Here is a 25,668-nt window from a genome sequence, read left to right on the forward strand (position 1 = left end):
TTAGCCTACTGTTTTAAACCAGGGTTAGTATCGCTAGCTAAAACTAAATTAAATTTAAATTAAATTAATACTATAAAAATTAAATAAATCTGCAATAAAAATATATATAAATATTAGTTGAAAGACTTAAAACTAGACACAAATGTAAAATCTTGTCTTGGCAATAAACTGAAATAAATTTAAGCTTAAGCACTACAATTATTAACTGGATATAAAAAAATTACAGTCTATGATATAAATAAACACTAAAGAAATTAAACCTAAATAGCAATATTAAAATATATATATAATAACAAAATGACAAAAGCACAAATGAAAAGAAAAAAAAAGAAAAATAAATTAACATGAAATTTGAAAATATAGCAATAAAAGCTCATTCAAAATATTAGAGGTAGATCATATAAACAACCTTGTGATTAGATTTTAAGGCATTTAAGAAAAGAAAAAAGTACACATTCTATAACAAGTAGTACACAAACCTAACACATAGATTTAACTTTTCTTTTCTTTTCTTCAACTAGTGAACTCTACGCAGCGTCACATGTTCTTCTTGAGCTCGTCGTACAGAACCAGGACGAGGGATCCACCCAAGCTTCGGAGCACATTGGACCAGGCGCCCTTAAAGAAGGCCTTGGCACCCTCATCTCGAGCAGTCTTCCTCCAGCAGTCGATCGAGCCGCTGTACATTACGTCAACTAAAATAAAAAAGGAATTAAACACTTCACATCATGACTTTCAAGACTAAACACAACCAAACAATCACCAATTTTGGATGGAATATGGCAGGAATTTTTTTTTTAGGTATTACCTCCTTTACGCCCAGATTGCATCATCATACATCGGCGTACGGTGTCAAAGGGATACGATATGAAGCCAGCCACAATGGTGACTGTGTGAGCAATCATCCAGCTGACCACGATATGAGTGTTCTGTGGGTCGGGCAGCATGCCTGTAAAACACACATACAAACAAATACCAAAATGGATGCCACTGACCAATAAGGGTTCATAAGGATCAATACAGCTTACTAAAACATCCGTCAGAACAGCTCTGATCCAGTGTGGAAAGACGGATGATTAGGATTATTTAGCTGGAATGCTTCATGCTCATTTAAGGCACAGTGTGAATGATCTCACTTCACATGGAGCATTTTAGCAAGCAAACGTTAATTAAACGTTAATTATAAATATTATATTTTTGGCTAAAGCAAAACAGTAAAACTCAATTTTACATGTTGCATGTTATAGCTTTCATTCTTAAGTGGTACAACTGAAAGGGTTAGTTTACCCAAAAAGGAAAATTCTGTCATTAAATGTGCACTATGTAACTTTTCCGTCTACTAGAGGGCGCATATTCAAAACAAAGGACACGTGGTCTTCACCTCACAGCCGGTGGAAAAGAATCGGGCTAGGACTCTGGCAGAAATCATGTTCATGGATGAGATTATTAACGTTACTGCAGTATTAAGCAGAGCAGGACCGAGTGTTGAGGAGCTGAGCAAGGCCGCTGGAGCGATTGTTACGCAAACACACGCCTCGCCAGCACCGGGACTTTTATTATGCGTTATATTATTTTATAACCAACTCTGTTTATCATATTGGATCAATTTGAGTGTGTTTAAAATGATGTTATGACGTTACTCTGTGTGTTCTCAGTGGCTGCTGTGACACTTGTTCACACTGCTAAGAGTAAAGCGCTTCTGCAGAATAAAACCGGAAACCGAGGGTAACGCAGATATGACGCAATAGACAGCCGACTCCCTCAGACGTCCCGGCTCCTTGGTTGAAATAGCTATTTTCTCACAATTTACAAATAGTTGGAAACATTTGGGATATTGTAAGAACTCAACTTAACAAAATATATAACACTGGCCTGGTTGTTTTTGGATATTTTACTGCAAAATACTACATAGTGCACCTTTAATTACTCACTCTCATGTCTTTCCAAACCCTTAAGACTTTTGTTCATCTTCTGAACCTATATGACGATTTAATGAAATCTGAGAGCTTCATTGAAGACCTATAGTCACTACATGTAACATATCCAACAATGAAACTAAAATAAACTGTTAGCAAATAAATCGTTTTTTATCGCAATCAAAATTTCTGCTTCATGCAATTAATTAATTAATTAATATAACCATCTGCAATATTGGCCTGTTGGTTATTTATCCTTTTTAATTTAACATTTCCATTATTTTGAATTGGTAACAAGCCTCCGTAATGAACTGTACACTCAAAAAAATGCTGGATTAAAAACAATCCAAGTTGGGTTGAAAATGGACAAACCCAGAAACTGGGTTGTTTGAATGGGTCCATTTACAGGGTAAAAACAACCCAATTTCTGGGTTTGTCCATTTTCAACCCAACTTGGGTTATTTTTAATCCAGCATTTTTTTGAGCGTAACGAATCCAAACATGAATCTCACACATGATTTGCATAATGTGGTTATGTGGTTTCTAAATATCATATGTGCGTGAAAGTGCAGTAATAATACAAATAAATGTAAAAATAAATTTCTCAAATGAAAAAAAAAAAAAAAACTACAAAAGAAAATTTTCACACACAATCACACAACACAATTTGAAATGATTATCATGCAACCCTATAGATTCAATCATGGGGCAATCTGTCTTTTATAACCCTAAAAACATTGAAACGCTACCTTTGGCAGTGTCATAGATCCCAAAGTACGCCGCTCTGTAGATGATGATGCCTTGCACAGACACGTTGAAGCCCTGATACAAGCCCTTCACGCCGTCAGCCCTGAAGATCTTTACTAAACAGTTTGCAAGGCCTGTGAATTCTCTATCTACCCCAGCCTTTCCGACATCAGCAGCCAAACGGGTTCTGGCAAAGTCAAGCGGGTAGACGATGCACAGAGACGTGGCTCCAGCAGCACCACCGGAGGCCAGGTTACCAGCGAAGTACCTCCAAAACTGGGTACGGCTGTCAACCCCATCCAGGAAAATCTTCTTATACTTATCCTTGAAAGCAAAGTTGAGAGCCTGTGTTAGGAAGTACCTAATGACATTGGCCGAGTTGCCTCTCCAGAAGGACAGGAAGCCCTGCTCCTTGGGAATACGTACAAAACAGTCTACAATACCTTTGTATTGTTTGTCTACTGTGATTTGCTTGCTGGCATGCTGGACCTGTAAGAAAATGGCACAGTTTTTCAAACGATCGATGTATAAGCACATCACTTAAGCATTTCAAATTCATTGCATGACCTTGTCACCATTTGCAAGACAATTTGTCAGACAAAATATATCAACATTTCTACCTGCTTAAAACATCTTTCTTTCTTTCTTATTTTAATTTTCATTACAGTGGGAGCCACGCCCCAGGTTACAGCGAGAGTTGAATTACACAGAGTGTGCACTTAAAAGACCTTACACCAGTGGAAACTGAGCAAGTCAAGTTTTGTTGTGTGATGATACCCGTAATATGTAGCCTACACTCTAAATAATGCTGGGTTGTTTCAAAATGTTGTGGTCAATTATGGACAAACCCAGCCTTTGTTTACATTTTTAAATTATGTTTTTAACCCAATGGTTGGGTTTGTCCATATTTGAACCCAATTTGGGTCCAAACAACCCAACGTTATTTAGAATGTACTATACTATAAAGAGCTCTGAGCGGCTGACTAACTCATTATTGCAGTTTTGGTCGCACCTAAAATGAGGCATATCATTGCCATTGTCATGAACAAATAAACTATACGCTACACCGTAAAAAATGTCTCCAATTGAAAATGTTCTAGTATTTATCACATCAAAAAAAAAATTGTTAGCCAAATTAAAAATCTGTGAATTGATGCAATTGAATTCACAGAAATGTAATTCAGCCAACTGAATAATTTAGATCAGATCAGTCACTAGAAAATGTTCAATTGGAGACCTGAATTGTTTTTACAGTGTAGCCTACCTAGCTCATTCAAGAAAATGATAAAGTTCACGTTAACATTATGCTGTTAGACTGATTATAGGCTACACAAAGCAAACTGTTTGCTGAAATAAAACATTTACAACAACACTGAAAAGTGCGCAATAGCTAATATAACGGTAGCCTTGTGAAATAGTTTGTGTCAGATGCGCGTGTGCGTTCGTTTCAGGGTTTGGCTCCTGGCCAGTTTTATTTCAGAATCATCATTGGTTCAATATGTTTTAATTATAGGTTTATTATATAAAGTTATAGCCTATATCATTAAGACCTAAAAGTATCTTATAGCAAGAATGCTATAAATCAGCATTAATATATGGACAAATGCGTGGAAAATAGCCTAGGCTATTCATTGAATAAAAAGGAAAGCCTATGTTACGTGCGGATGGTAATATGCAACTTTGATGTAAAGCGTACCTGAAGGAGCAGCTTGACTCTTTCTATGGGCGCTACTGCAGTCTCAGAGATCGCCGCGGCGATGCCACCTGCCAAAAAGTCCTTGGCGAAGGATAAAGCTGCCTCACTCATTGTTGCTGTTGTGTGATGCTGCTGGATGAACGGGAAGGCTGGTCGCCAAATCCATTGAAATGAGCGAATTTATAATGCCTTTTCTAAAGCCTCGATCGCGAGATACAGCGGGAAGTCAGTTGCTTTGTAATTGGTCCGTTCAGGAAAGAGAAAACCTGACCTCTGTTCGGTGTCTGCTATTCGATTGCACCTGCCTTCGTGGAAAAACCAGTCAGACCAGCTCGACCTGTGTTTTCCCTTGTCAAAAAATCCTATTGGAATTTCACTTTGTCCTATAGGATCTTATTGGATTCTTATAATCCTATAGGACATTCTGATTTATTTTAATGGAATTTCACTTGGTCCTATAGGATCTTATTGGATTCTTATAATCCTATAGGACATTCTGATTTATTTTAATGGAATTTCACTTGGTCCTATAGGATCTTATTGGATTCTTAGAATCCTATAGGACAATCTGATTTATTTTAATGGAATTTCACTTTGTCCTATAGGATCTTATTGGATTCTTATAATCCTATTGGACATTCTGATTTATTTTAATGGAATTTCACTTTGTCCTGTAGGATCTTATTGGATTCTTATAATCCTATAGGACATTCTGATTTATTTTAATGGAATTTCACTTGGTCCTATAGGATCTTATTGGATTCTTATAATCCTATAGGACATTCTGATTTATTTTAATGGAATTTCACTTGGTCCTATAGGATCTTATTGGATTCTTAGAATCCTATAGGACAATCTGATTTATTTTAATGGAATTTCGCTTTGTCCTATAGGATCTTATTGGATTCTTATAATCCTATTGGACATTCTGATTTATTTTAATGGAATTTCACTTTGTCCTGTAGGATCTTATTGGATTCTTATAATCCTATAGGACAATCTGATTTATTTTAATGGAATTTCACTTTGTCCTGTTGGATCTTATTGGATTCTTAGAATCCTATTGGACAATCTGATTTATTTTAATGGAATTTCACTTTTCTATGAAAAAACACAGAGATTGGCTTAATATTGTTATATAACCAAAGCAAAGCGTTTGCATAGAAAAACAATCACACTTTCAAATTAAATAATTAGATTGCGTGTTCCTATAATAATACAAAATACATTAATATAAAATATATATATATCTCACTATCTAGTGCAGGGGTGGCATTTTGCACCTATGAATTGGTCATATATGACTAAATTAATTTTAAATTCATGATTTAATATCAATGAGATTTTTTATTTATGTAATGTTTTAAATCTAGATGGTTATTTATGTAAATGATGTGTGACTGTGGCGTTTTAATGCGCATGCGCGTTGGACATTCAAATCGCGTTCTTCAAACCACACTGGAGCAGAGTTGCCATGGAAACGGGGACTCGGAGTCAAACGAGCAGCACTTCCTCAGACGCTGTTTTCACTCGTTTCAGGTGAGTTTAGTCCCTAAAACCACACAAATAATGCACACAACTGTTCCTGACACCTTTCTTACGTTAACTGACAAAATTCTGTTGAATATTTACTTGATAGAAATGGTTTAGTGTCTTCGGGAAAAGTCAGCATCTCAACCGTTTTCACAAGAGGGTAACTAACTCTATCGATTTGATCGATTGAGCCCTTGTTTATGAGAACTTGAGCTTTTAAATAAATCTTTATGTGAAACTTAAATGTTTTGATAGTTTTGTTAAGGTTTTGCTGCTAATTTGTCAATGGTACGTATCAAAAATCTAAAAGTAAACACTGTAACATTGCTGTTCATCGATGATGTCAGTTACATGGAGCGCGAAAATTAGCTGCAAACTAAACAAATATTGTAAAAATGTTCTGCGATTTCAGGAGGGACAAAATAACCCATCTACAACTGAGGGGAAGATTCCAACATTTCCGGAGGAAGCTGCTGACAGAGCTGTAAGAAACGGGTGAACTGAGGAAGGTCATTTTATATGCATGTATTTCACATAATATTTGACATAATATCAGCATGATTTTAGTTATTTTCTTTAGCAAAATTATACATATTAAGAAGGCTTTGAGATTCAAAACATTAGTGACACTGTATGAGCAATATTAAATTAACAAGTAAACCTAAAAACACAAACCCTGTTTATATTAAAACAGGTCACAAAACTATTGAGTTTTACTGGTATAATCTAACTTATAGTGGAGATGAGTGTGATGAGGTTCAGGTGTGAGTAATCAGTATTCGGGAGAGGGAGTGCGCTGTGATTGGCTGGTGTGAGAACCTGGCAGATTAATAACAAATAGAAATTGAATTTAAATCTAAAATCGTGTTCTGTATTGTTAAAGAATTAGTTCACCCCAAAATTAAAATTTCCTGATAATTTCCATCGGTCATTTTCTATAAAAAAAAAAAAAAAAAGCTTTTATATACCTTTTACCTGAAATGCATGACTTTGATGTTGTTTTCCCACTGCATATTACGGCGGAAAGGTCAGTGCTGACCCAGTGCCGAAAAACTCCATCTCATGTTCTCCTCTAACTTTAAAATTGTCCGACATCGTTGTTTTACCTTTTATTTTTGTAAAGGGTGTTTGATTTAGTCTTTGCACGTTTGATTTAACACTGGGACGATACTTCCACATACGATACACGCGTGACCTTTCAAACGTAATGACGCCACAAAGCCTTACATCATCAAAGTCGAGCATTTGAGGTTAAAAAATATATACATGTTTATTTATTTTCTACTGAAGGAAGAAAGACATGAACATCTTGGATGGCATTGGGGTGAGTAAAAGAATACTAATTATCATTTTGGGGTGAACTAATCCTTTAATGTACATTCTTTCTGCTTTGCTTTTGGAGCCATAATAATTTATGGGTTGTGAAAACACTGAATGAATAGACATCATTGCACTTGGACATTATTAAATGGCTACTCGATAGTAAAGTTAAGAATTCCAGCAAGCCGTGTGTTAATGTGGTGTGTATTCTTTTCATTTTAGCTCCTACATCCATTTGGGCTGAAGGTCAAGACAGAACCAAACCAAAGCTGGCCTGTAACCTGCCGGCCTATACGACAGACTTCACACTGACAGCTGCTGGCATGGATGCCGCATCACATGTTTTTGAACACTTTTCCACCTAGAATGTATTCGTCCCCCACCAGGAGACTTCATGTCTTCATTTATTGTGAGTGGATATTATTTTAAACATTATTTTAAAAAAACACTAATTTCTTCAAAATTTTTATTGTGTAGTATTTGTATTTTTTCGTAAAAATAAAATAAAATTTTAGTAATGTTTTTAAGTAATAAAGTAATTAATTGTTAAGTAATGTTGTTATAATCCTGTTAATTTATGTACAGTATAAACTGCAAACGTATGCTTGTTTTGGGCACATGTTTACAGCTTATAGACATTTTAGAGGAGGAAGATGCTGTGTATTTAAAGGTGCTTTAAGTCATTTTTATTTGTACAATGTTATTTTTGTATATAAATCATTATTACAGTGGAACAAATTGCTATTTTTTTATTTGTAAATTAGCAACTGAATTTTTTAACCATTGCACAGCACCACTTTATCAAAAATAATTTACAACTTTTTTTTTTATGTCACATGAGAACACATGAAAGTTTATATTTTTGTTCAGATTATTTAATTTCTGTAATAAAGTTTGTATCATAGAATGGTAACTTTCTGTTGTTATTATTTAGATGTTTGTTGTAACTTAATTACTTAAATGTACTTCAAGATAATTTAGTAAAACCATGGCTGCACTGTGGTAATACAACCAATTTATGGTACATGATCCATGTTTTTAAAAACCATGTTTACTGCAAAAACCATGGTTACTGAAGTCATGGTTACAAGGTTTTACTGTAGTATTACTACTTATTACTACAATAACTGTAGTAAAACCATGTTTTTTAAAAACCATGGGTTTCGCACCAAAATACCACGGTTACTACAGTCATAGTTAAACTACAGTTTTACTATAGTAAAACCATAGTTCTTTTTCGTAAGGGAAGTTAACCTAACTATGACGACTTCCGCTCTGAGAAACCCGGAAATGTGAAAAGGGTCTAATTCTACTTTTTTTTTTTTCTTACAGTGTACCAAGTATTCAGACATAGTAGCCTTGGTACACTTTGCTATCTTTGCTGTGTCCGAATATGCCTTCCCTACCATGTAAAAAGCAAAGATAGCAAAACCGTGTGCGTGCGTGTGTGTGTGTGTGTGTGTGTGTGTGTGTGTGTGTGTGTGTGTGTGTGTGTGTGAGAGCGAGAGAGAGAGAAAGACCCAATTGGATCCAATAAAATCCTGTTGAAATTGTCCTACAGAATATGTATGTATTGTCTTATAAGACAATTCTCACAGAATCCAATAGGAATCAGATTACATTTGGAATCTTATTGGAATCCTTTAGGATTTATCCTACGGGATATTTATGTATTATCTTATAAGACAATTCCCAAAAAATCCTATAGGAATCAGATAAGAATCTTAAAGGACAAGACATAAATTATCCTATAAGATTATTTCTAACGGAATCCTATAGGAACGGTTCCAAAATATGATAGAAATTTTTAATGGAATCCTGTACAGATTTCCATTAAAAATCCTTAAGGATTTTTTGACAAGGGTTGGAACAGGGTAGGTGGTAGATGGTTAGACCACACTAAACCAGCGTAATTTGAAGCTGGTTTCTACAAATTGTCTGCTTATTTAGGCTACTCTTAAAGGGGCTATAGAATTCAGAAACCCTATAAGCAACACCGTCGTTAAAGGGATAGTTCACCTAAAGATGAAAATGTAGTCATTAATTGGGCCTACTCACCCTCATATCCTTCCAAACCCGTAAGATTATCATCTTCGAAAAAAAATTATCTGAGAGCTTTAATTATGTCCCTCCATTGATAGCTATGAAACTGCACTTTGATGCTTCAAAAAGTTCATAAAGAGATCATAAAACGAATCCATATGAATTGCGATGTTTAGTCCAAATTTTCTGAAGTGACTTGATCGTTTTATATGATGAATAGATTGAATTTAGGCTTTTATCCACATATAAAAATCAGCAAACATAAACAGAAGCACAAGCGAATATTGACGCTCTAAGAAAACCTCACTGGTTTTTGCTGAAGCTCAAACGTGATGCATAACACAAGAATGAACCTCAATGGTCCTCGCTGAAGCTTAAATGTGTTGCTTTACACAATAATGAACCTCATTGGTTCTTGCAGAATCTCAAACGTGCTGCGTAACACGAGAATGAACCTCATTGGTTCTTGCTGAAGCTCAAACGTGATGCGTAACATGAGAATGAACCTCATTGGTTCTCGCACGTCAACTTCCGCTTACCACTACTAATGTGTTAGCTGATGAATGTTTGTGTGAATAAAGGTCTAAATTCAATCTGTTCATCACATGAATTTGACAGAATTTTAATTTTTGGGTGAACTAATCTTTCAAGTGAACTGCAGCCAACATGATATCATTGCTCATGCTCACACTCACAAGTACATACAAGAGACTGAATGTGATTCAAGACCCTGATATACTCATCATGACAAAGCTCTTTTCTTAGCTTAGAAGTTAGAAATACATTTGCAGAACCAAATAAAAAAGAAACAAGAAAATAACAGATCATAGTGATACTGATATATTTGCACAAGTTTTCCAATTCACCATGCCGACAGGTGAGGTTTTCGATCTTGCTATGGGACACTATAGTGTGAATTAATTCCTTTCCTTTGCTTGATGCATTGACATTTCAGTACAGAATGGCTCTTTCGACATTTCCACATTTCATGTGTCATTGAACGGAAGAGAGGCTCTCGAGAGCATGTGTAAACCTCACATCCTTTTGATTTTCCTGGCAAAAACGTCTTGATTCCTTCAAATGAAAATCAGCCTACAGGCTTTCATCATAGGAAGTCTCAAACAAGATCTCGATTTTATGTTTTGTTACAGGCTGTTCACACAATGGCAATACAAATGCAATGAATACAGTACATGGAAATTCTTACATGTAGGCCTTTAACTGTCAAGTTAACGTTATTGTAGTTAGCTTACATTAAATATACTGCACTAAACATTATTTATTTTATACATTTTATACATTGCAGTTCATTTATAGCCTAAAGACCTAGAGTCTAGACGCACACTAGCGGGAGCAAATCTAATCTGCCGCAAGTGTCGTCGAGCCACTCTCAATACACTTATGAGCTGTAAACACCAAACTCTGGTCGGGCCAATCACATCGTGTACAGAGTCAGTGGGCGGGCCTTAACCATGACGACCGAGCGCCTGGAGGCGTATCGTGTGGGCGGAGCTAAAGAATGACAAGCGCGCAAAGCGGTGACGTCCTCAAGCGTGGAGAAACCCATGGCTATCACAGATAATGATCCAGAATCATTCGGAGGCTGAAATAAATTGAACAGGAGAAACAGCAACAGCAGGACGTCCGTCTCTGTGGTATGTACTGTATTTAGTGGCCTGTCAACATTTGTGTGTCTTTACTCGCAGTTTATGAGGACATGATTCGGTTTATGGACTATTGTATGTGACTAAACCTTAGCAGTAGCAAGCAAAACGGTTTTGCACGTCAGACTAGTGTAACGTTATACACAGAACAACAATGGAGTCCGTTAGCACATTTGAATGACGAAGCACGCGATCGTGTCGTTTACTGATGTTTACTCACGTGACGGTAGCCGACAGCACAGACATTTGAAGCAGTTTTACTCACCGGCTGCTTCCAAAGCAGGACCGAACCTTTATCGCTGGGACGGCTCCGCCAAAAACACATTTCTTTGGTAGGATTTGGTGAAGTCCTGTGACCGTAGAGATCCACTTTGCGATGCGACTGAAGCGATGTTGTGAAGCTTCCTGTCTTTTCTGCGTTCAAATCGGTTCAAATGCAGCGCTGCCTTCCCGGAATGCTGTGCTGGAGCGTTAAAGTCGCTTGATGTCACCCATAGGAATAAAGTGGAGCGTGGAGTGTTTATGGGCGTGCATTTCCTCTCTCGCTCTAGTCACGCGCGCGCGCACCTTTCCGGGAGAAGAGCCTGTACGGCCCATACAAAGACCTTCCGCTCTATTAACGTCAAGCGGACCCATACTCAAAAAAAAACTCTCCGAAACTTGTGAGAAACCGGAAGGAGTATTTTTAACACAGAAATACCCCATCAAACGTCCAACATTAGATTGTGAAACTTTGTCTATGTTTAGGATGGGAATCTAAGTCTTTAACAGTGTAAAAAGCTCAGTATGCATGAAACAGCATTTCACCCCCCCTTTAAGAAGGGAAGATGTGTTCTGAGTTTAGCCGACTGGATACGGCAAAAGTTTAATCTGTCAACTAGCTGCTCTTCACCTTTGTTGCTCTGGTTGGTTGTATCCTATCGCGTGCAGAGGGAGTTTGAAAGACAACCGTTTATCCCGCCCCTCAGATTGAGCTGTCAATGGTGAGTTTCCAGACCAAACATCTTGATGTGGGTCTGGCTTGTCTGGCTTTTTCCGGCAAGTAACATTAATAATAGTAACTGCAAATTTAATCCTCACAATAACGAGACACAGTACCACCCAGCTTTCAAACAGATTTGAAAGGACTTTCTACAGATGTTTATTTATATTTGCATTTTATTTGTTGATTCCCAAAAATAGTAGGGGGAGACTTGGAGTCAAGCATTGCACTCATGTCAACATCCTCTGAATGTGTCACATCTTGTTTGTGTTTTTTACTACTTTGAGTTCAATTTCTACTCGTTTCAACATGTTCTAATGAAATGCGTATGTATATATAATAGCACAAATTGTATTGATTGTGCGATTTATATACCAATATGAGTTTTTATGTGCACATGATATGCATTGTCACCCCATTGAGTAGGTTTAGTGGTGTGGGGTACGTGCATAATAACACGTTATAAAGTGCGTATCACACGCAAACATTTTGTAACATGTAAAAACTTATTTTGTCATACACTGTAAAAAATATTGTTAGTTTAACTTTAAAAAGTAAGTAATCTGGTTCCCTTTAAATTTTAAGTTAATTGAAATTAAAAATTTGAGTTGATACAATGAAGAAAATTGGTTTAATAAATAGAAACTATAAATATTATTGTATCTTAACCACATGAAATGTAATAAATCATGAAAATAGCACAATTTGGCATGTTTCACTGCGTCATCACAAATAAAACACATACAATTAACCAATATACTTACAAAATATTTTTTAATATTTAAATAAAGGTTGTCAATTTTAAAAAATGTTTTTATTTCAATGAACTCAAAACTTTAAGGCAACCAGGTAACTTATTTTAAAAATATTTTTACAGTGTATAAATTTACAATTTGTACTATAGATACACATTTTCATGAGATCAGGCTGCATGTTTAATTAATAGATACTTGCCTTATTTCTCTCTTTACAACCACCTTGTGACAGAAGAACAGACCTTTATGTATCTAGCAGCAGTACAAATCCTCCTCCCTCAGGGGGATCGTCCCCTTGAGGAACACATTGAGTTTTTAGACCTGACTCACGTGGTGCATCACCCAGACGACTACCTCTGAGTATTTTTCCATGCTGGATTAAATACACATATCTCCTCTGCTTGGGGATGGTCCTCGAGGGACCTTTTGTGCGTACATGGCGGGAATACTCCAGCAAACTGCATCCACCTTTGTAATGAGTGAGGTGGAGGAGAATCTTAGCCTCCTCATATCTGCCCTTGATGTCCTTCCGGAGACCTCCCTGGCCCTCGTCATGCTCATCATAGACCCCGAACCAGCATACATTCCCTCTGCAGACCCTGAGTCAGCACTTGTCAGACAGAGGGCCAGTATGTCCTGGAGCCAAAACTTATTGACCTGTGACCAGAAAATGTCTGCCCATGGCTCTGGGTGTGTGTGTTCACGGTTTGCAGTGTGTGTGCACTAACTTGAATAGGTTAAATGCAGAGGACAAATTCTGAGTACAGGATACTATTGGCCTTCACTTCATCACTTTGTCACTTTGGCTTTGTTTTGGTCGATCGGATCATAAGTGGATGCCATTAACTACAGCTGTAAACGGGGTCTAAAAGGTTTAGGCTTTTCCACTTTCGACCACTTCCAGAGGGATTGCTATGGTATAGTAAATGCTCATGTGGTCAAACAGCCACAAAATACTGGTGTAAACCAGGAGTAAACACGTGCTTTGATTAGTCCAACCTGTTTCTTTTTTCTCCCACATTTAACCTATACATATTCCTCTGTTTTGTTCTTGGTCTGTTCTCGTTGTGTATGGTGTTTTTTCCCGTCTGTTGTTTCCCTGTTCTCCTAAATGTCTTAGTCTTTTGTTTTTGGGTAATTAAGGTACCATTGTGAATAGTAGCAGCCATATCACCCTGTAACCCAAGACTGGTCGCCCACTGAAGCTAGCAGGGTTGATCATGGTCAGTGAGGATTGGATGAGCAGGCCACGTTTGGGAGCAATTTTTATTTGTTCAGTATATGCTAAGACTGTGTTTGTTTATAAATACATTATGTATTCCAAATGAATGTCTCATGTCTTCTCATTTGAGAATGAGTCTTTAACACTTATCAGTTTTCTTTATTCGGCAAAAGAAAAAACACTCCATTGACTTTCTCTTTGACATTTACAATACATGTGTGTATAATTACTATATTACCTATTATTATTATTATTATTATATAAAATTTGAAAAACGTTTAGTTGTGAAAGTCGGTTACTACATGGTTGCTTTTTTTCACAATTTGATCAACACAATAGTTCCATCACTGTGTTAAACTGATCTGATTCACACTGCATCAGCAGTTTTTGTCTAAAATTATGGTGCAATGATTTCACTAACTGACTATATTGAGAATGTTAATAGGGTGCTCCTGTTCATGCCTAAAACATAAAGATTTCATGATTCAATTTGAGAAAAAATCATAAGGTAGGATTTGATTTGTCCATTGGGAATTGATGGGATTATTGTCATCTTCAGTCTCATGGGGGGACAGGTTGCTGAGGGGGGAGGTTACTGTCCCACCTTTACTCTGGTCAAACATCATCTGAGAAGAGGTGTTGCTGCAAGAGGGACGGGGAAGTTATTTCAATTTAAAGATTATGAGGGCGTGTGCATACAAAATATAATGTGCACTGATATATAATTTATAATAATAACTGCATTGATCCATGACAATTAGAAGTGTTTTCATAGTATTTCATAGTGACTTTAACATGAAACAGAAAACTCATGCATATTCATTGCAACCGAATATCTCAGATATTTTACACCTCTTACAAATAACATCTCTTCTTACATCTAACAATAAAAATGCCACACCTCCTAATGCTATTGGCTTTTTTTTTTTCTTTTCTTTTTTTGTACATAGATAGATTTATCATTCTTTAATACTTTTGTAGAAGCAGGAATATGAAATAAAAAAGAGACATTCTTAAAAAAAATACCAGTTAGTTCACATACACACAATATAGTTTACAACTGCTGAGTTATGTGCATCTTTAAGAGAATAATCTTTAGGATATTAACTAGATGCCATTTGGGTCAGGGTTCCAGTGTGACAAATGAACTGGAACTGGATGGAACAGCTGGGAGTTGTACAAACTGGAGAGATGTAATTTCTAGATCTTTCTGTTTGTATGTCAGGTGTCAATTCTCTTCTCAGGTGAGAGATTTCATTTACCGCTTCTCCATTCAAGGAGGTTAGTATTATATCCATTAGTATTATCAGAATTCATCTTAATAGTAATTTCTCAGCTGGCACGTGACCTCCTGAAATTATACTGCCTGCACGCTGCCCTATTTTTACGTAAGCACTCAGTTCGAGACAGGTTTTTAGACAGGCATAGTCCATATTAGACATTGAGCATATTAGAGATGGCCAATAGGCTAGTTTACATTTTGCGAATTTGGTAAGGGTGCATGTTCCGAGATCAGGAGATGTGTGCAGTAAGGGAACACCTGTGTGTAACTGAGACTAACAGGTGTCATCAATTGCAATTAGCCAGAATGTTAGAGTTAAAAACCCTGCTGTCTGCCAGGGAGAAGAGAGACCTGTGAGTGACTCATGCATTTGTGTGTGTGACCGATGTGTTCCCTAAGATGAGGGAAATTTGTTTGTTGTTAATTCAGGCCAGTGTCAAAAAAGATTTTACTGGTCACTCTCAACCCCAGCTTCTTCCTTCCATACTAGCAGTGTCTTTGTTTATGTTCAAACATCTTTTCATCAAAACCTTTGATATTTTGCAGAGGTGTAGGAAGGTCCACCATATAACAAATATAAAAAAAATCTGTTCACTCTGAGCAGAATCAATATTTTAACTTTTATTTTTTTTCATGCAATACCTAGTAACATTATTGTTCTGAAAATTGTTGTAATACTGTAATATAAGAAAAATTATGGTTAACGTTTTTTGAAAAATTTGCCTACACCCTTAAAAATAAAGGTTCCAGGAAGAACCAAAGATGGGTTTTCACGGTGATGCCATAGAACATTTTTTTTTTTTTTTGGTTCCCTGAAGAACAGTTTTGTGAAAGTTTCTTTAAAGAACATTTTTTTTAAACCATTTTAGAATCTAAAGAACCTTTCTGCTCTACAAAGAACCTTTTATTCAATGGAACGGTTCTTTGGATATTAAAGGTTCTTCATGGAACCATAGATACACCCCACCAAAGAATGCCAAAGAAGAGTGTTTACTTTATACCAGAGCTTGAATTTAACTTAATACAAAGAGTTTATGTCTAAACCTTGTAACTTGCAACTCCTAACCAAAAATAAGAATGGGTGGGCACACAGGAGGCTGATGAGGGGCTGGAGAAGGGAGTGGCCAAGGCGGGACAGGAAGCTTCCTGTTGGTGCTGGTAGCACAGGGGGTCAGGGCAGTACTGGAAGGGCAGGGATGGGCGTCTCAGGGGTTGAAATTCAGACATGACCATAACAGAAAAACATATTGAAAACAAAACTCAAAACGTGACAGTGGGCACCCAGGAGGCTGGCGAGGGGCTGGAGAAAGGGTGAGTAAGGTGGCTATAGACAGAACAGGGAGCCTGGGAGGGACCAGCTTTACAGGGATGTGCCAGTAGTGTAGGGAGTGAAAGTGCATGGACGGGCGTCTCTGGGACAGCCTGTGTGTCTGTTTCTGGGAGAGCCGGTGCCTCTGGGATGGCCTCCATCTGTGAAAGCTGGTGGCTTTTGGATGGCCTACGTGGTCGTGTCAGGGAGAGCAAGCAGCTCTAGGATGGCCTCCATGGCTGTGGAAAGGTATCCCAACCAAAATTTTCTTTGGAGGAGCTTTTAGGGTGTGTGTGCTACCCTAACACACAAGATGGCTGTAGCTAGTAAATACAGTATTGCCTTCTCTGGGCTTAGTTCTGGGGCTGGAGCATGATTAGGGGATGAAGTCAACACTGGAGTAGACTCATGGGCTGGAGCAGATTTGGGGGAAGGAACTGACACTGGAGTAGACTCAGGGGCTAGAGCTGACACTGGAGTAGACTCATGGGCTGGAGCTGACACTGGAGTAGTCTCATGGGCTGGAGCTGACACTGGAGCGGACTCAGGGGCTAGAGCTGACACTGGAGTAGACTCATGGGCTGGAGCTGACACTGGAGTAGACTCATTGGCTGGAGCTGACACTGGAGCGGACTCAGGGGCTAGAGCTGACACTGGAGTAGACTCAGGGGCTAGAGCTGATACTGGAGTAGACTCATGGGCTGGAGCTGACACTGGAGTAGACTCAGGGGCTAGAGCTGACACTGGAGTAGACTCAGGGGCTAGAGCTGACACTGGAGTAGACTCATGGGCTGGAGCTGACACTGAAGTAGACTCATGGGCTGGAGCTGATACTGGAGTAGACTCATGGGCTGGAGCTGACACTGGAGCGGACTCAGGGGCTAGAGCTGACACTGGAGTAGACTCAGGGGCTAGAGCTGACACTGGAGTAGACTCAGGGGCAAGAGCTGACACTGGAGTAGACTCATGGGCTGGAGCTGACACTAGAGTAGACTCATGGGCTGGAGCTGACACTGGAGCGGACTCAGGGGCTAGAGCTGACACTGGAGTAGACTCAGGGGCTAGAGCTGACACTGGAGTAGACTCAGGGGCTGGAGCTGACACTGGAGTAGACTCATGGGCTGGAGCTGACACTGGAGTAGACTCATGGGCTGGAGCTGACACTGGAGCGGACTCAGGGGCTAGAGCTGACACTGGAGTGGACTCAGGGGCTGGAGCTGACACTGGAGTTGACTCAGGGGCTGGAGCTGACACTGGAGTAGACTCATGGGCTGGAGCTGACACTGGAGTAGACTCATGGGCTGGAGCTGACACTGGAGCGGACTCAGGGGCTAGAGCTGACACTGGAGTAGACTCATGGGCTGGAGCTGACACTGGAGCGGACTCAGGGGCTAGAGCTGACACTGCAGTAGACTCAGGGGCTAGAGCTGTCACTGGAGTAGACTCAGGGGCTAGAGCTGACACTGGAGTAGACTCAGGGGCTAGAGTTGACACTGGAGTAGACTCATGGGCTGGAGCTGACACTGGAGTAGACTCATGGGCTGGAGCTGACACTGGAGCGGACTCAGGGGCTAGAGCTGACACTGGAGTAGACTCAGGGGCTAGAGCTGACACTGGAGTAGACTTAGGGGCTAGAGCTGACACTGGAGTAGACTCAGGGGCTAGAGCTGACACTGGAGTAGACTCAGGGGCTAGAGCTGACACTGGAGTAGACTCATGGGCTGGAGCTGACACTGGAGTAGACTCATGGGCTGGAGCTGACACTGGAGTAGACTCATGGGCTGGAGCTGACACTGGAGTAGACTCATGGGCTGGAGCCGACACTGGAGTAGACTCATGGGCTGGAGCTGACACTGGAGTAGACTCATGGGCTGGAGCTGACACTGGAGCGGACTCAGGGGCTGGAGCTGACATTGGAGTAGACTCAGGGGCTGGAGCTGACACTGGAGTAGACTCATGGGCTGGAGCTGACACTGGAGTAGACTCAGGGGCTAGAGCTGACACTGGAGTAGACTCATGGGCTGGAGCTGACACTGGAGTAGACTCAGGGGCTAGAGCTGACACTGGATCAGACTCAGGGTCAGAAGCCGACAATGGAGTGAATTTGGGCTAGAGCCGATGTGTATGTCCAGACACACAATGCCAGAACCATTAGGGACATTGCAAAGCTGTGAGTCTACTCCAGACACTGGAGTAGACTCATGGGCTGGAGCTGACACTGGAGCGGACTCAGGGGCTAGAGCTGACACTGGAGTAGACTCATGGGCTGGAGCTGACACTGGAGCGGACTCAGGGGCTAGAGCTGACACTGGAGTAGACTCAGGGGCTAGAGCTGACACTGGAGTAGACTCAGGGGCTAGAGCTGACACTGGAGTAGACTCAGGGGCTGGAGCTGACACTGGAGTAGACTCATGGGCTGGAGCTGACACTGGAGTGGACTCATGGGCTGGAGCTGACACTGGAGCGGACTCAGGGGCTAGAGCTGTCACTGGAGTAGACTCAGGGGCTGGAGCTGACACTGGAGTAGACTCATGGGCTGGAGCTGACACTGGAGCGGACTCAGGGGCTAGAGCTGTCACTGGAGTAGACTCAGGGGCTAGAGCTGTCACTGGAGTAGACTCAGGGGCTAGAGCTGACACTGGAGTAGACTCATGGGCTGGAGCTGACACTGGAGTAGACTCAGGGGCTAGAGCTGACACTGGAGTAGACTCAGGGGCTGGAGCTGACACTGGAGTAGACTCATGGGCTGGAGCTGACACTGGAGTGGACTCAGGGGCTGGAGCTGACACTGGAGTAGACTCAGGGGCTAGAACTGACACGGGATCAGACTCAGGGTCAGAAGCCGACAATGGAGTGAATTTGGGCTAGAGCCGATGTGTATGTCCAGACACACAATGCCAGAACCATTAGGGACATTGCAAAGCTCTCTGGGCTGAGCGTTGCAATTTCCCTCTCGAGAGCAGGCTTGGGAACTATAACGAAAACTTTTCATCAAAAACTTTTCTCACTGTAACAGATTCTGCATTTTCTCTTACTGTAACGGACTCAGGAATTTCTCTCACTGGTAATGCACTCACTTTCAAATGACTGTAGAGATGTGTATCCCTCTCCCCCTCCCTTCTAACTTGAGGTTGCCAGATTGGCTGCAGAATCAGCAGGAATGTTTGTAGATCTGCAGCTGTGGTAACTAGAGCAGATCTGGCAACCTTGTGATTGGTCAATAGGTGGAGGGTGGAGCTTCCGGCCAAAACACAACATGTCAACATCAACATCAGTTGAGAGCTGCAACAACAACTTTTAAATGACAATATTCCAGCCGGACTACTGTTGTCAGCGATATAAGTATTTGAAATTAACATGATTTCTTGATGTCTAGTGACATTTCAGGGACATTTTATGATTAAATGAAACACATTTCTTACATTCAGTTCCTTTAATCACACACACACGCACGCACGCACGCACGCACGCACGCACGCACGCACGCACGCACGCACACACCACACACACACACACACACACACACACACACACACACACACACACACACACACACACACACACACACACACACACACACACACACACACCTAACCTGCTCCAGTCTAGCTTTTAACTATGCTTATTTATAATAATTGCAATTTTGAATAATGATGATAAGTCAGGGCAGAGCTAAAAGACATGATTGTAGCTGTAGCAAAATGTAGCTTTAACTAAAACAATTAGCCTGTCAGAGATGTATGAACATCATGTGGCCAGCAGATGGAGCCATATCAAAAGCCATGAGTAGTTTGAGAAAGTGGACTCAAGAGGACCGTTGATCAAGAGCTAAAATATGTTTTAGATTTTAATAGATATTTGTGTGGAAAAACTTAATCTAATTAAGATGTGTTCTTTTCTAAAGCTACGTTGCATACTGTGTAAATCACAAAATAATTACCGGTTAGTTTAATTTAATTTCATGAAGTTTCCCTACTTAAAATTGAGGAAGGGGAGTTTTAACATATCTAAATGCGAAACATTCCATCAGAGGCAAACAGAATAAAGAGGGAACTGATTGACAAGTGTACGCTCAGCCAAAGGCATGATATCACACACACAAACACATGCACACACAAACATAAACAGAGGCAGCAGGTGCTCCTACTTGCGCTTTAATTACATGATCTCTGATTCATCTAATTGATATGCTAATGCAGATGTAATTAATGCATAAGAGAGAACATCCGCAACCCCAATTAATTAATGAATAATCATCATATATGGCCTTGCATATTTAATCTCAAATGCATTTGGTCAGAATTTTTTTGTACAAAAATGTGTTTTCAGTAATATAGGATATAGTAATAAATATGTCTGGAAAACAATATTGGTACAATATTGCATTTGTAAAGAGAGAAGTTTATTGGCTGGCTGTGCACCTAAAACAACAACAGATTTTTTCATATATTTTTTAAAACACGTTTTCTTGCTAACCCTTGTCAAAAAATCCTTAAGGATTTTTAATGGAAATCTGTACAGGATTCCATTAAAAATTTCTATCATATTTTGGAACCGTTCCTATAGGATTCCGTTAGAAATAATCTTATAGGATAATTTATGTCTTGTCCTTTAAGATTCTTATCTGATTCCTATAGGATTCCGTTAGAAATAATCTTATAGGATAATTTATGTCTTGTCCTTTAAGATTCTTATCTGATTCCTATAGGATTTTTTGGGAATTGTCTTATAAGATAATACATAAATATCCCGTAGGATAAATCCTAAAGGATTCCAATAAGATTCCAAATGTAATCTGATTCCTATTGGATTCTGTGAGAATTGTCTTATAAGACAATACATACATATTCTGTAGGACAATTTCAACAGGATTTTATTGGATCCAATTGGGTCTTTCTCTCTCTCTCTCTCGCTCTCTCACACACACACACACACACACACACACACGCACGCACGCACGCACGCACACACACGCACGCACGCACGCACGCACGCACGCACACGGTTTTGCTATCTTTGCTTTTTACATGGTAGGGAAGGCATATTCGGACACAGCAAAGATAGCAAAGTGTACCAAGGCTACTATGTCTGAATACTTGGTACACTGTAAGAAAGAAAAAAAAGTAGAATTAGACCCTTTTCACATTTCCGGGTTTCTCAGAGCGGAAGTCGTCATAGTTAGGTTAACTTCCCTTACGAAAAAGAACTATGGTTTTACTATAGTAAAACTGTAGTTTAACTATGACTGTAGTAACCGTGGTATTTTGGTGCGAAACCATGGTTTTTAAAAAACATGGTTTTACTAGTTATATTGTAGTAATACTATAGTAAAACTGTAGTTTGAATTACTGTAGTAACTGGTATTTTTAAAAACCATGGTTTTAATACCATGGTTTTACTACAGTTATATTGTAGTAATACTACAGTAAAACCATTGTAACCATGACAGCAGTAACCATGGTTTTTGCAGTAAACATGGTTTTAAAAAACATGGATCATGTACCATAAAGTGGTTGTATTACCACAGTGCAGCCATGGTTTTACTCAATTATCTTGAAGTACATTTAAGTAATTAAGTTAAAACAAACATCTAAATAATAACAACAGAAAGAAGTTACCATTCTATGATACAAACTTTATTACAGAAATTACATAATCTGAACAAAAATATAAACTTTCATGTGTTCTCATGTGACATAAAAAAAGTTTTAAATTATTGGTGATAAAGTGGTGCTGTGCAATGGTTAAAAAATTCAGTTGCTAATTTACAAATAAAAAAATAGCAATTTGTTCCACTGTAATAATGATTTATATACAAAAATAACATTGTACAAATAAAAATGACTTAAAGCACCTTTAAATACACAGCATCTTCCTCCTCTAAAATGTCTATAAGCTGCAAACATGTGCCCAAACCAAGCATACGTTTGCAATTTATACTGTACATAAATTAACAGGATTATAACAACATTACTTAACAATTAATTACTTTATTACTTAAAGACATTACTAAAATTTTATTTTATTTTTACGAAAAAATACATATACTACACAATAAAAATTAGAAGAAATTAGTGTTTTTTTAAATAATGTTTAAAATGATATCCACTCACAATAGATGAAGACATGAAGTCTCCTGGTGGGGGACGAATACATTCTAGGTGGAAAAGTGTTCAGAAACATGTGATGCAGCATCCATGCCAGCAGCTGTCAGTGTGAAGTCTGTCGTATAGGCCGGCAGGTTACAGGCCAGCTTTGGTTTGGTTCTGTCTTGACCTTCAGCCCAAATGGATGTAGGAGCTAAAATGAGAAGAATAAACACCACATTAACACACGGCTTGCTGGAATTCTTAACTTTACTATCGAGTAGCCATTTAATAATGTCCAAGTGCAATGATGTCTATTCATTCAGTGTTTTCACAACCCATAAATTATTATGGCTCCAAAAGTAAAGCAGAAAGAATGTACATTAAAGGATTAGTGCACCCCAAAATGATAATTCCTATTCTTTTACTCACCCCAATGCCATCCAAGATGTTCATGTCTTTCATTCTTCAGTAGAAAATAAATAAACATGTATATACTTTTTAACCTCAAATGCTCGACTTTGATGATGTAAGGCTTTGTGGCGTCATTACGTTGGAAAGGTCTAAGTGTGATGTATGTGGAAGTACCATCCCAGTGTTAAAACAAACGTGCAAAGACTAAATCAAACACCCTTTACAAAAATAAAAGGTAAAACAACGATGTCGGACAATTTTAAAGTTAGAGGAGAACATGAGATGGAGTTTTTCGGCACTGGGTCAGCACTGACCTTTCCGGCGTAATACGCAGTGGGAAAACAACATCAAAGTCATGCGTTTCAGGTAAAAGGTATATAAAAGCTTTTTTTATTTTTTTTTTAGAAAATGACCGATGGAAATTATCAGGAAATTTTAATTTTGGGGTGAACTAATTCTTTAACAATACAGAACACGATTTTAGATTTAAATTCAATTTCTACTTGTTATAAATCTGCCAGGTTCTCACACCAGCCAATCACAGCGCACTCCCTCTCCCGAATACTGATTACTCACACCTGAACCTCATCACACTCATCTCCACTATAGATAATACCAGTAAAACTCAATAGTTTTGTGACCTGTTTTAATATAAACAGGGTTTGTGTTTTTAGGTTTACTTGTTAATTTAATATTGCTCATACAGTGTCACTAATGTTTTGAATGTCAAAGCCTTCTTAATATGTATAATTTTGCTAAAGAAAATAACTAAAATCATGCTGATATTATGTCAAATATTATGTGAAATACATGGATATAAAATTACCTTCCTCAGTTCACCCGTTTCTTACAGCTCTGGCAGCAGTTTCCTCCAGAAATGTTGGAATCTTCCCCTCTGTTGTAGATGGGTTATTTTGTCCCTCCTGAAATCGCAGAACATTTTTACAATATTTGTTTAGTTTGCAGCTAATTTTCGCGCTCCATGTAACTGACATCATCGATGAACAGCAATGTTACAGTGTACTTTTAGATTTTTGATACGTACCATTGACAAATTAGCAGCAAAACCTTAACAAAACTATCAAAACATTTAAGTTTCACATAAAGATTTATTTAAAAGCTCAAGTTCTCATAAACAAGGGCTCAATAGATCAAATCGATAGAGTTAGTTACCCTCTTGTGAAAACGGTTGAGATGCTGACTTTTCCCGAAGACACTAAACCATTTCTATCAAGTAAATATTCAACAGAATTTTGTCAGTTAACGTAAGAAAGGTGTCAGGAACAGTTGTGTGCATTATTTGTGTGGTTTTAGGGACTAAACTCACCTGAAACTAGTGAAAACAGCGTCTGAGGAAGTGCTGCTCGTTTGACTCCGAGTCCCCGTTTCCATGGCAACTCTGCTCCAGTGTGGTTTGAAGAACGCGATTTGAATGTCCAGCGCATGCGCATTAAAACGCCACAGTCACACATCATTTACATAAATAACCATCTAGATTTAAAACATTACATAAATAAAAAATCTCATTGATATTAAATCATGAATTTAAAATTAATTTAGTCATATATGACCAATTCATAGGTGCAAAATGCCACCCCTGCACTAGATAGTGAGATATAGCCTATATATATTTTATATTAATGTATTTTGTATTTTTATAGGAACACGCAATCTAATTATTTAATTTGAAAGTGTGATTGTTTTTCTATGCAAACACTTTGCTTTGGTTATATAACAATATTAAGCCAATCTCTGTGTTTTTTCATAGAAAAGTGAAATTCCATTAAAATAAATCAGAATGTCCAATAGGATTCTAAGAATCCAATAAGATCCAACAGGACAAAGTGAAATTCCATTAAAATAAATCAGAATGTCCTATAGATTCTAAGAATCCAATAAGATCCAACAGGACAAAGTGAAATTCCATTAAAATAAATCAGAATGTCCAATAGGATTCTAAGAATCCAATAAGATCCTATAGGACAAAGTAAAATTCCATTAAAATAAATCAGATTGTCCTATAGGATTCTAAGAATCCAATAAGATCCTATAGGACAAAGTGAAATTCCATTAAAATAAATCAGATTGTCCTATAGGATTCTAAGAATCCAATAAGATCCTATAGGACAAAGTGAAATTCCATTAAAATAAATCAGAATGTCCTATAGGATTATAAGAATCCATTAAGATCCTATAGGATAAAGTGAAATTCCATTAAAATAAATCAGAATGTCCTATAAGATTATAAGAATCCAATAAGATCCTATAGGACAAAGTGAAATTCCAATAGGATTTTTTGACAAGGGAAGACAGTCACCTCATCCTTTTTGCGAGTCCTTTTAGGCAGCTATTTTTAGACTTCTTATCGCAAATGTGGCTATTGAACCTATAACCACCCAAATGAGACCAACAATCACTTTCAAACTGCCATCGTCCCCTTTTGTCACTGCGGCTCTCATCTGTGAATGGTGAATTAAACATATAGCTAATGATATTACATGACATCAAGCATGCTTTTACATCAGTGCCATAGACTGAATGCCGCTTTACAGCTCAGGGTGATTGATGACCCAACAGACTCCAAGACAATTAGCTAGCGGACCCCCCCATTGCTGGGTATTGTGTGGGATCCATCTGTCAGATTGTATGAGTTTAATCTGTTATTCAACCAGCAACCGTCTCAGCATAATTAAGACTTC

The 25,668-nt window shown here is 38.6% G+C and overlaps 2 protein-coding genes and 2 long non-coding RNA genes across 7 annotated transcripts; 1 reads left to right on the forward strand and 3 right to left on the reverse strand.

Moving 5' to 3' along the window:
* Positions 1–378: 378 nt before the first annotated feature.
* Positions 379–4,699, reverse strand: si:dkey-251i10.1 (uncharacterized protein LOC100038774 homolog). Its single transcript, XM_067439913.1, has 4 exons — positions 4,360–4,699; positions 2,666–3,152; positions 809–949; positions 379–695 (listed from the first exon to the last, which is right to left on the reverse strand). Exons 1-4 carry the CDS (start codon positions 4,468–4,470, stop codon positions 538–540), a joined length of 897 nt encoding a protein of 298 aa, XP_067296014.1. The 5' UTR covers positions 4,471–4,699; the 3' UTR covers positions 379–537.
* A 929-nt stretch (positions 4,700–5,628) lies between these two features.
* On the forward strand, positions 5,629–8,009 carry LOC137071719 (uncharacterized). 2 transcript variants are annotated; one of them, XR_010904473.1, is made up of 3 exons: positions 5,629–5,898; positions 6,305–6,401; positions 7,435–8,009. It is a non-coding gene; the product is annotated as an uncharacterized lncRNA (long non-coding RNA). The 2 variants fall into 2 exon arrangements; XR_010904474.1 differs by having other exon boundaries at positions 6,305–6,376.
* A 4,891-nt stretch (positions 8,010–12,900) lies between these two features.
* On the reverse strand, positions 12,901–20,555 carry LOC137070394 (ice-structuring glycoprotein-like). Its single transcript, XM_067437500.1, has 6 exons — positions 20,540–20,555; positions 18,650–19,281; positions 16,804–18,578; positions 16,442–16,658; positions 16,227–16,342; positions 12,901–13,255 (listed from the first exon to the last, which is right to left on the reverse strand). Exons 1-6 carry the CDS (start codon positions 20,553–20,555, stop codon positions 12,901–12,903), a joined length of 3,111 nt encoding a protein of 1,036 aa, XP_067293601.1.
* Positions 20,556–22,551: 1,996 nt separating this feature from the next.
* On the reverse strand, positions 22,552–24,386 carry LOC137071720 (uncharacterized). 3 transcript variants are annotated; one of them, XR_010904477.1, is made up of 4 exons: positions 24,297–24,372; positions 24,143–24,196; positions 23,796–23,892; positions 22,552–22,769 (listed from the first exon to the last, which is right to left on the reverse strand). It is a non-coding gene; the product is annotated as an uncharacterized lncRNA (long non-coding RNA). The 3 variants fall into 3 exon arrangements; XR_010904476.1 differs by having other exon boundaries at positions 24,143–24,386; XR_010904475.1 differs by lacking the exon at positions 24,143–24,196 and having other exon boundaries at positions 24,297–24,363.
* Between the last annotated feature and the right edge of the window lie 1,282 nt (positions 24,387–25,668).

Source organism: Pseudorasbora parva, chromosome 3 (genome assembly GCF_024679245.1).
Source record: "Pseudorasbora parva isolate DD20220531a chromosome 3, ASM2467924v1, whole genome shotgun sequence".
NCBI classification, from domain to species: domain Eukaryota; kingdom Metazoa; phylum Chordata; class Actinopteri; order Cypriniformes; family Gobionidae; genus Pseudorasbora; species Pseudorasbora parva.

Bases quoted from the DNA above. Each gene is read 5' to 3' on its own strand.
- si:dkey-251i10.1 (XM_067439913.1), bottom strand. From the start codon at position 4,470: ATGAGTGAGGCAGCTTTATCCTTCGCCAAGGACTTTTTGGCAGGTGGC. The intron at 950-2,665 runs GTAGCGTTTCAA...TGTGTTTTACAG, and splicing joins GATCTATGACACTGCCAAAG to GCATGCTGCCCGACCCACAG. The intron at 696-808 runs GTAATACCTAAA...TTTTTATTTTAG, and splicing joins GCAATCTGGGCGTAAAGGAG to TTGACGTAATGTACAGCGGC.
- LOC137070394 (XM_067437500.1), bottom strand. The intron at 16,659-16,803 runs GTATTTACTAGC...ACGACCACGTAG, and splicing joins AGCCCAGAGAAGGCAATACT to GCCATCCAAAAGCCACCAGC. The intron at 16,343-16,441 runs GTGCCCACTGTC...CTGCCCTTCCAG, and splicing joins GCCCCTCGCCAGCCTCCTGG to TACTGCCCTGACCCCCTGTG.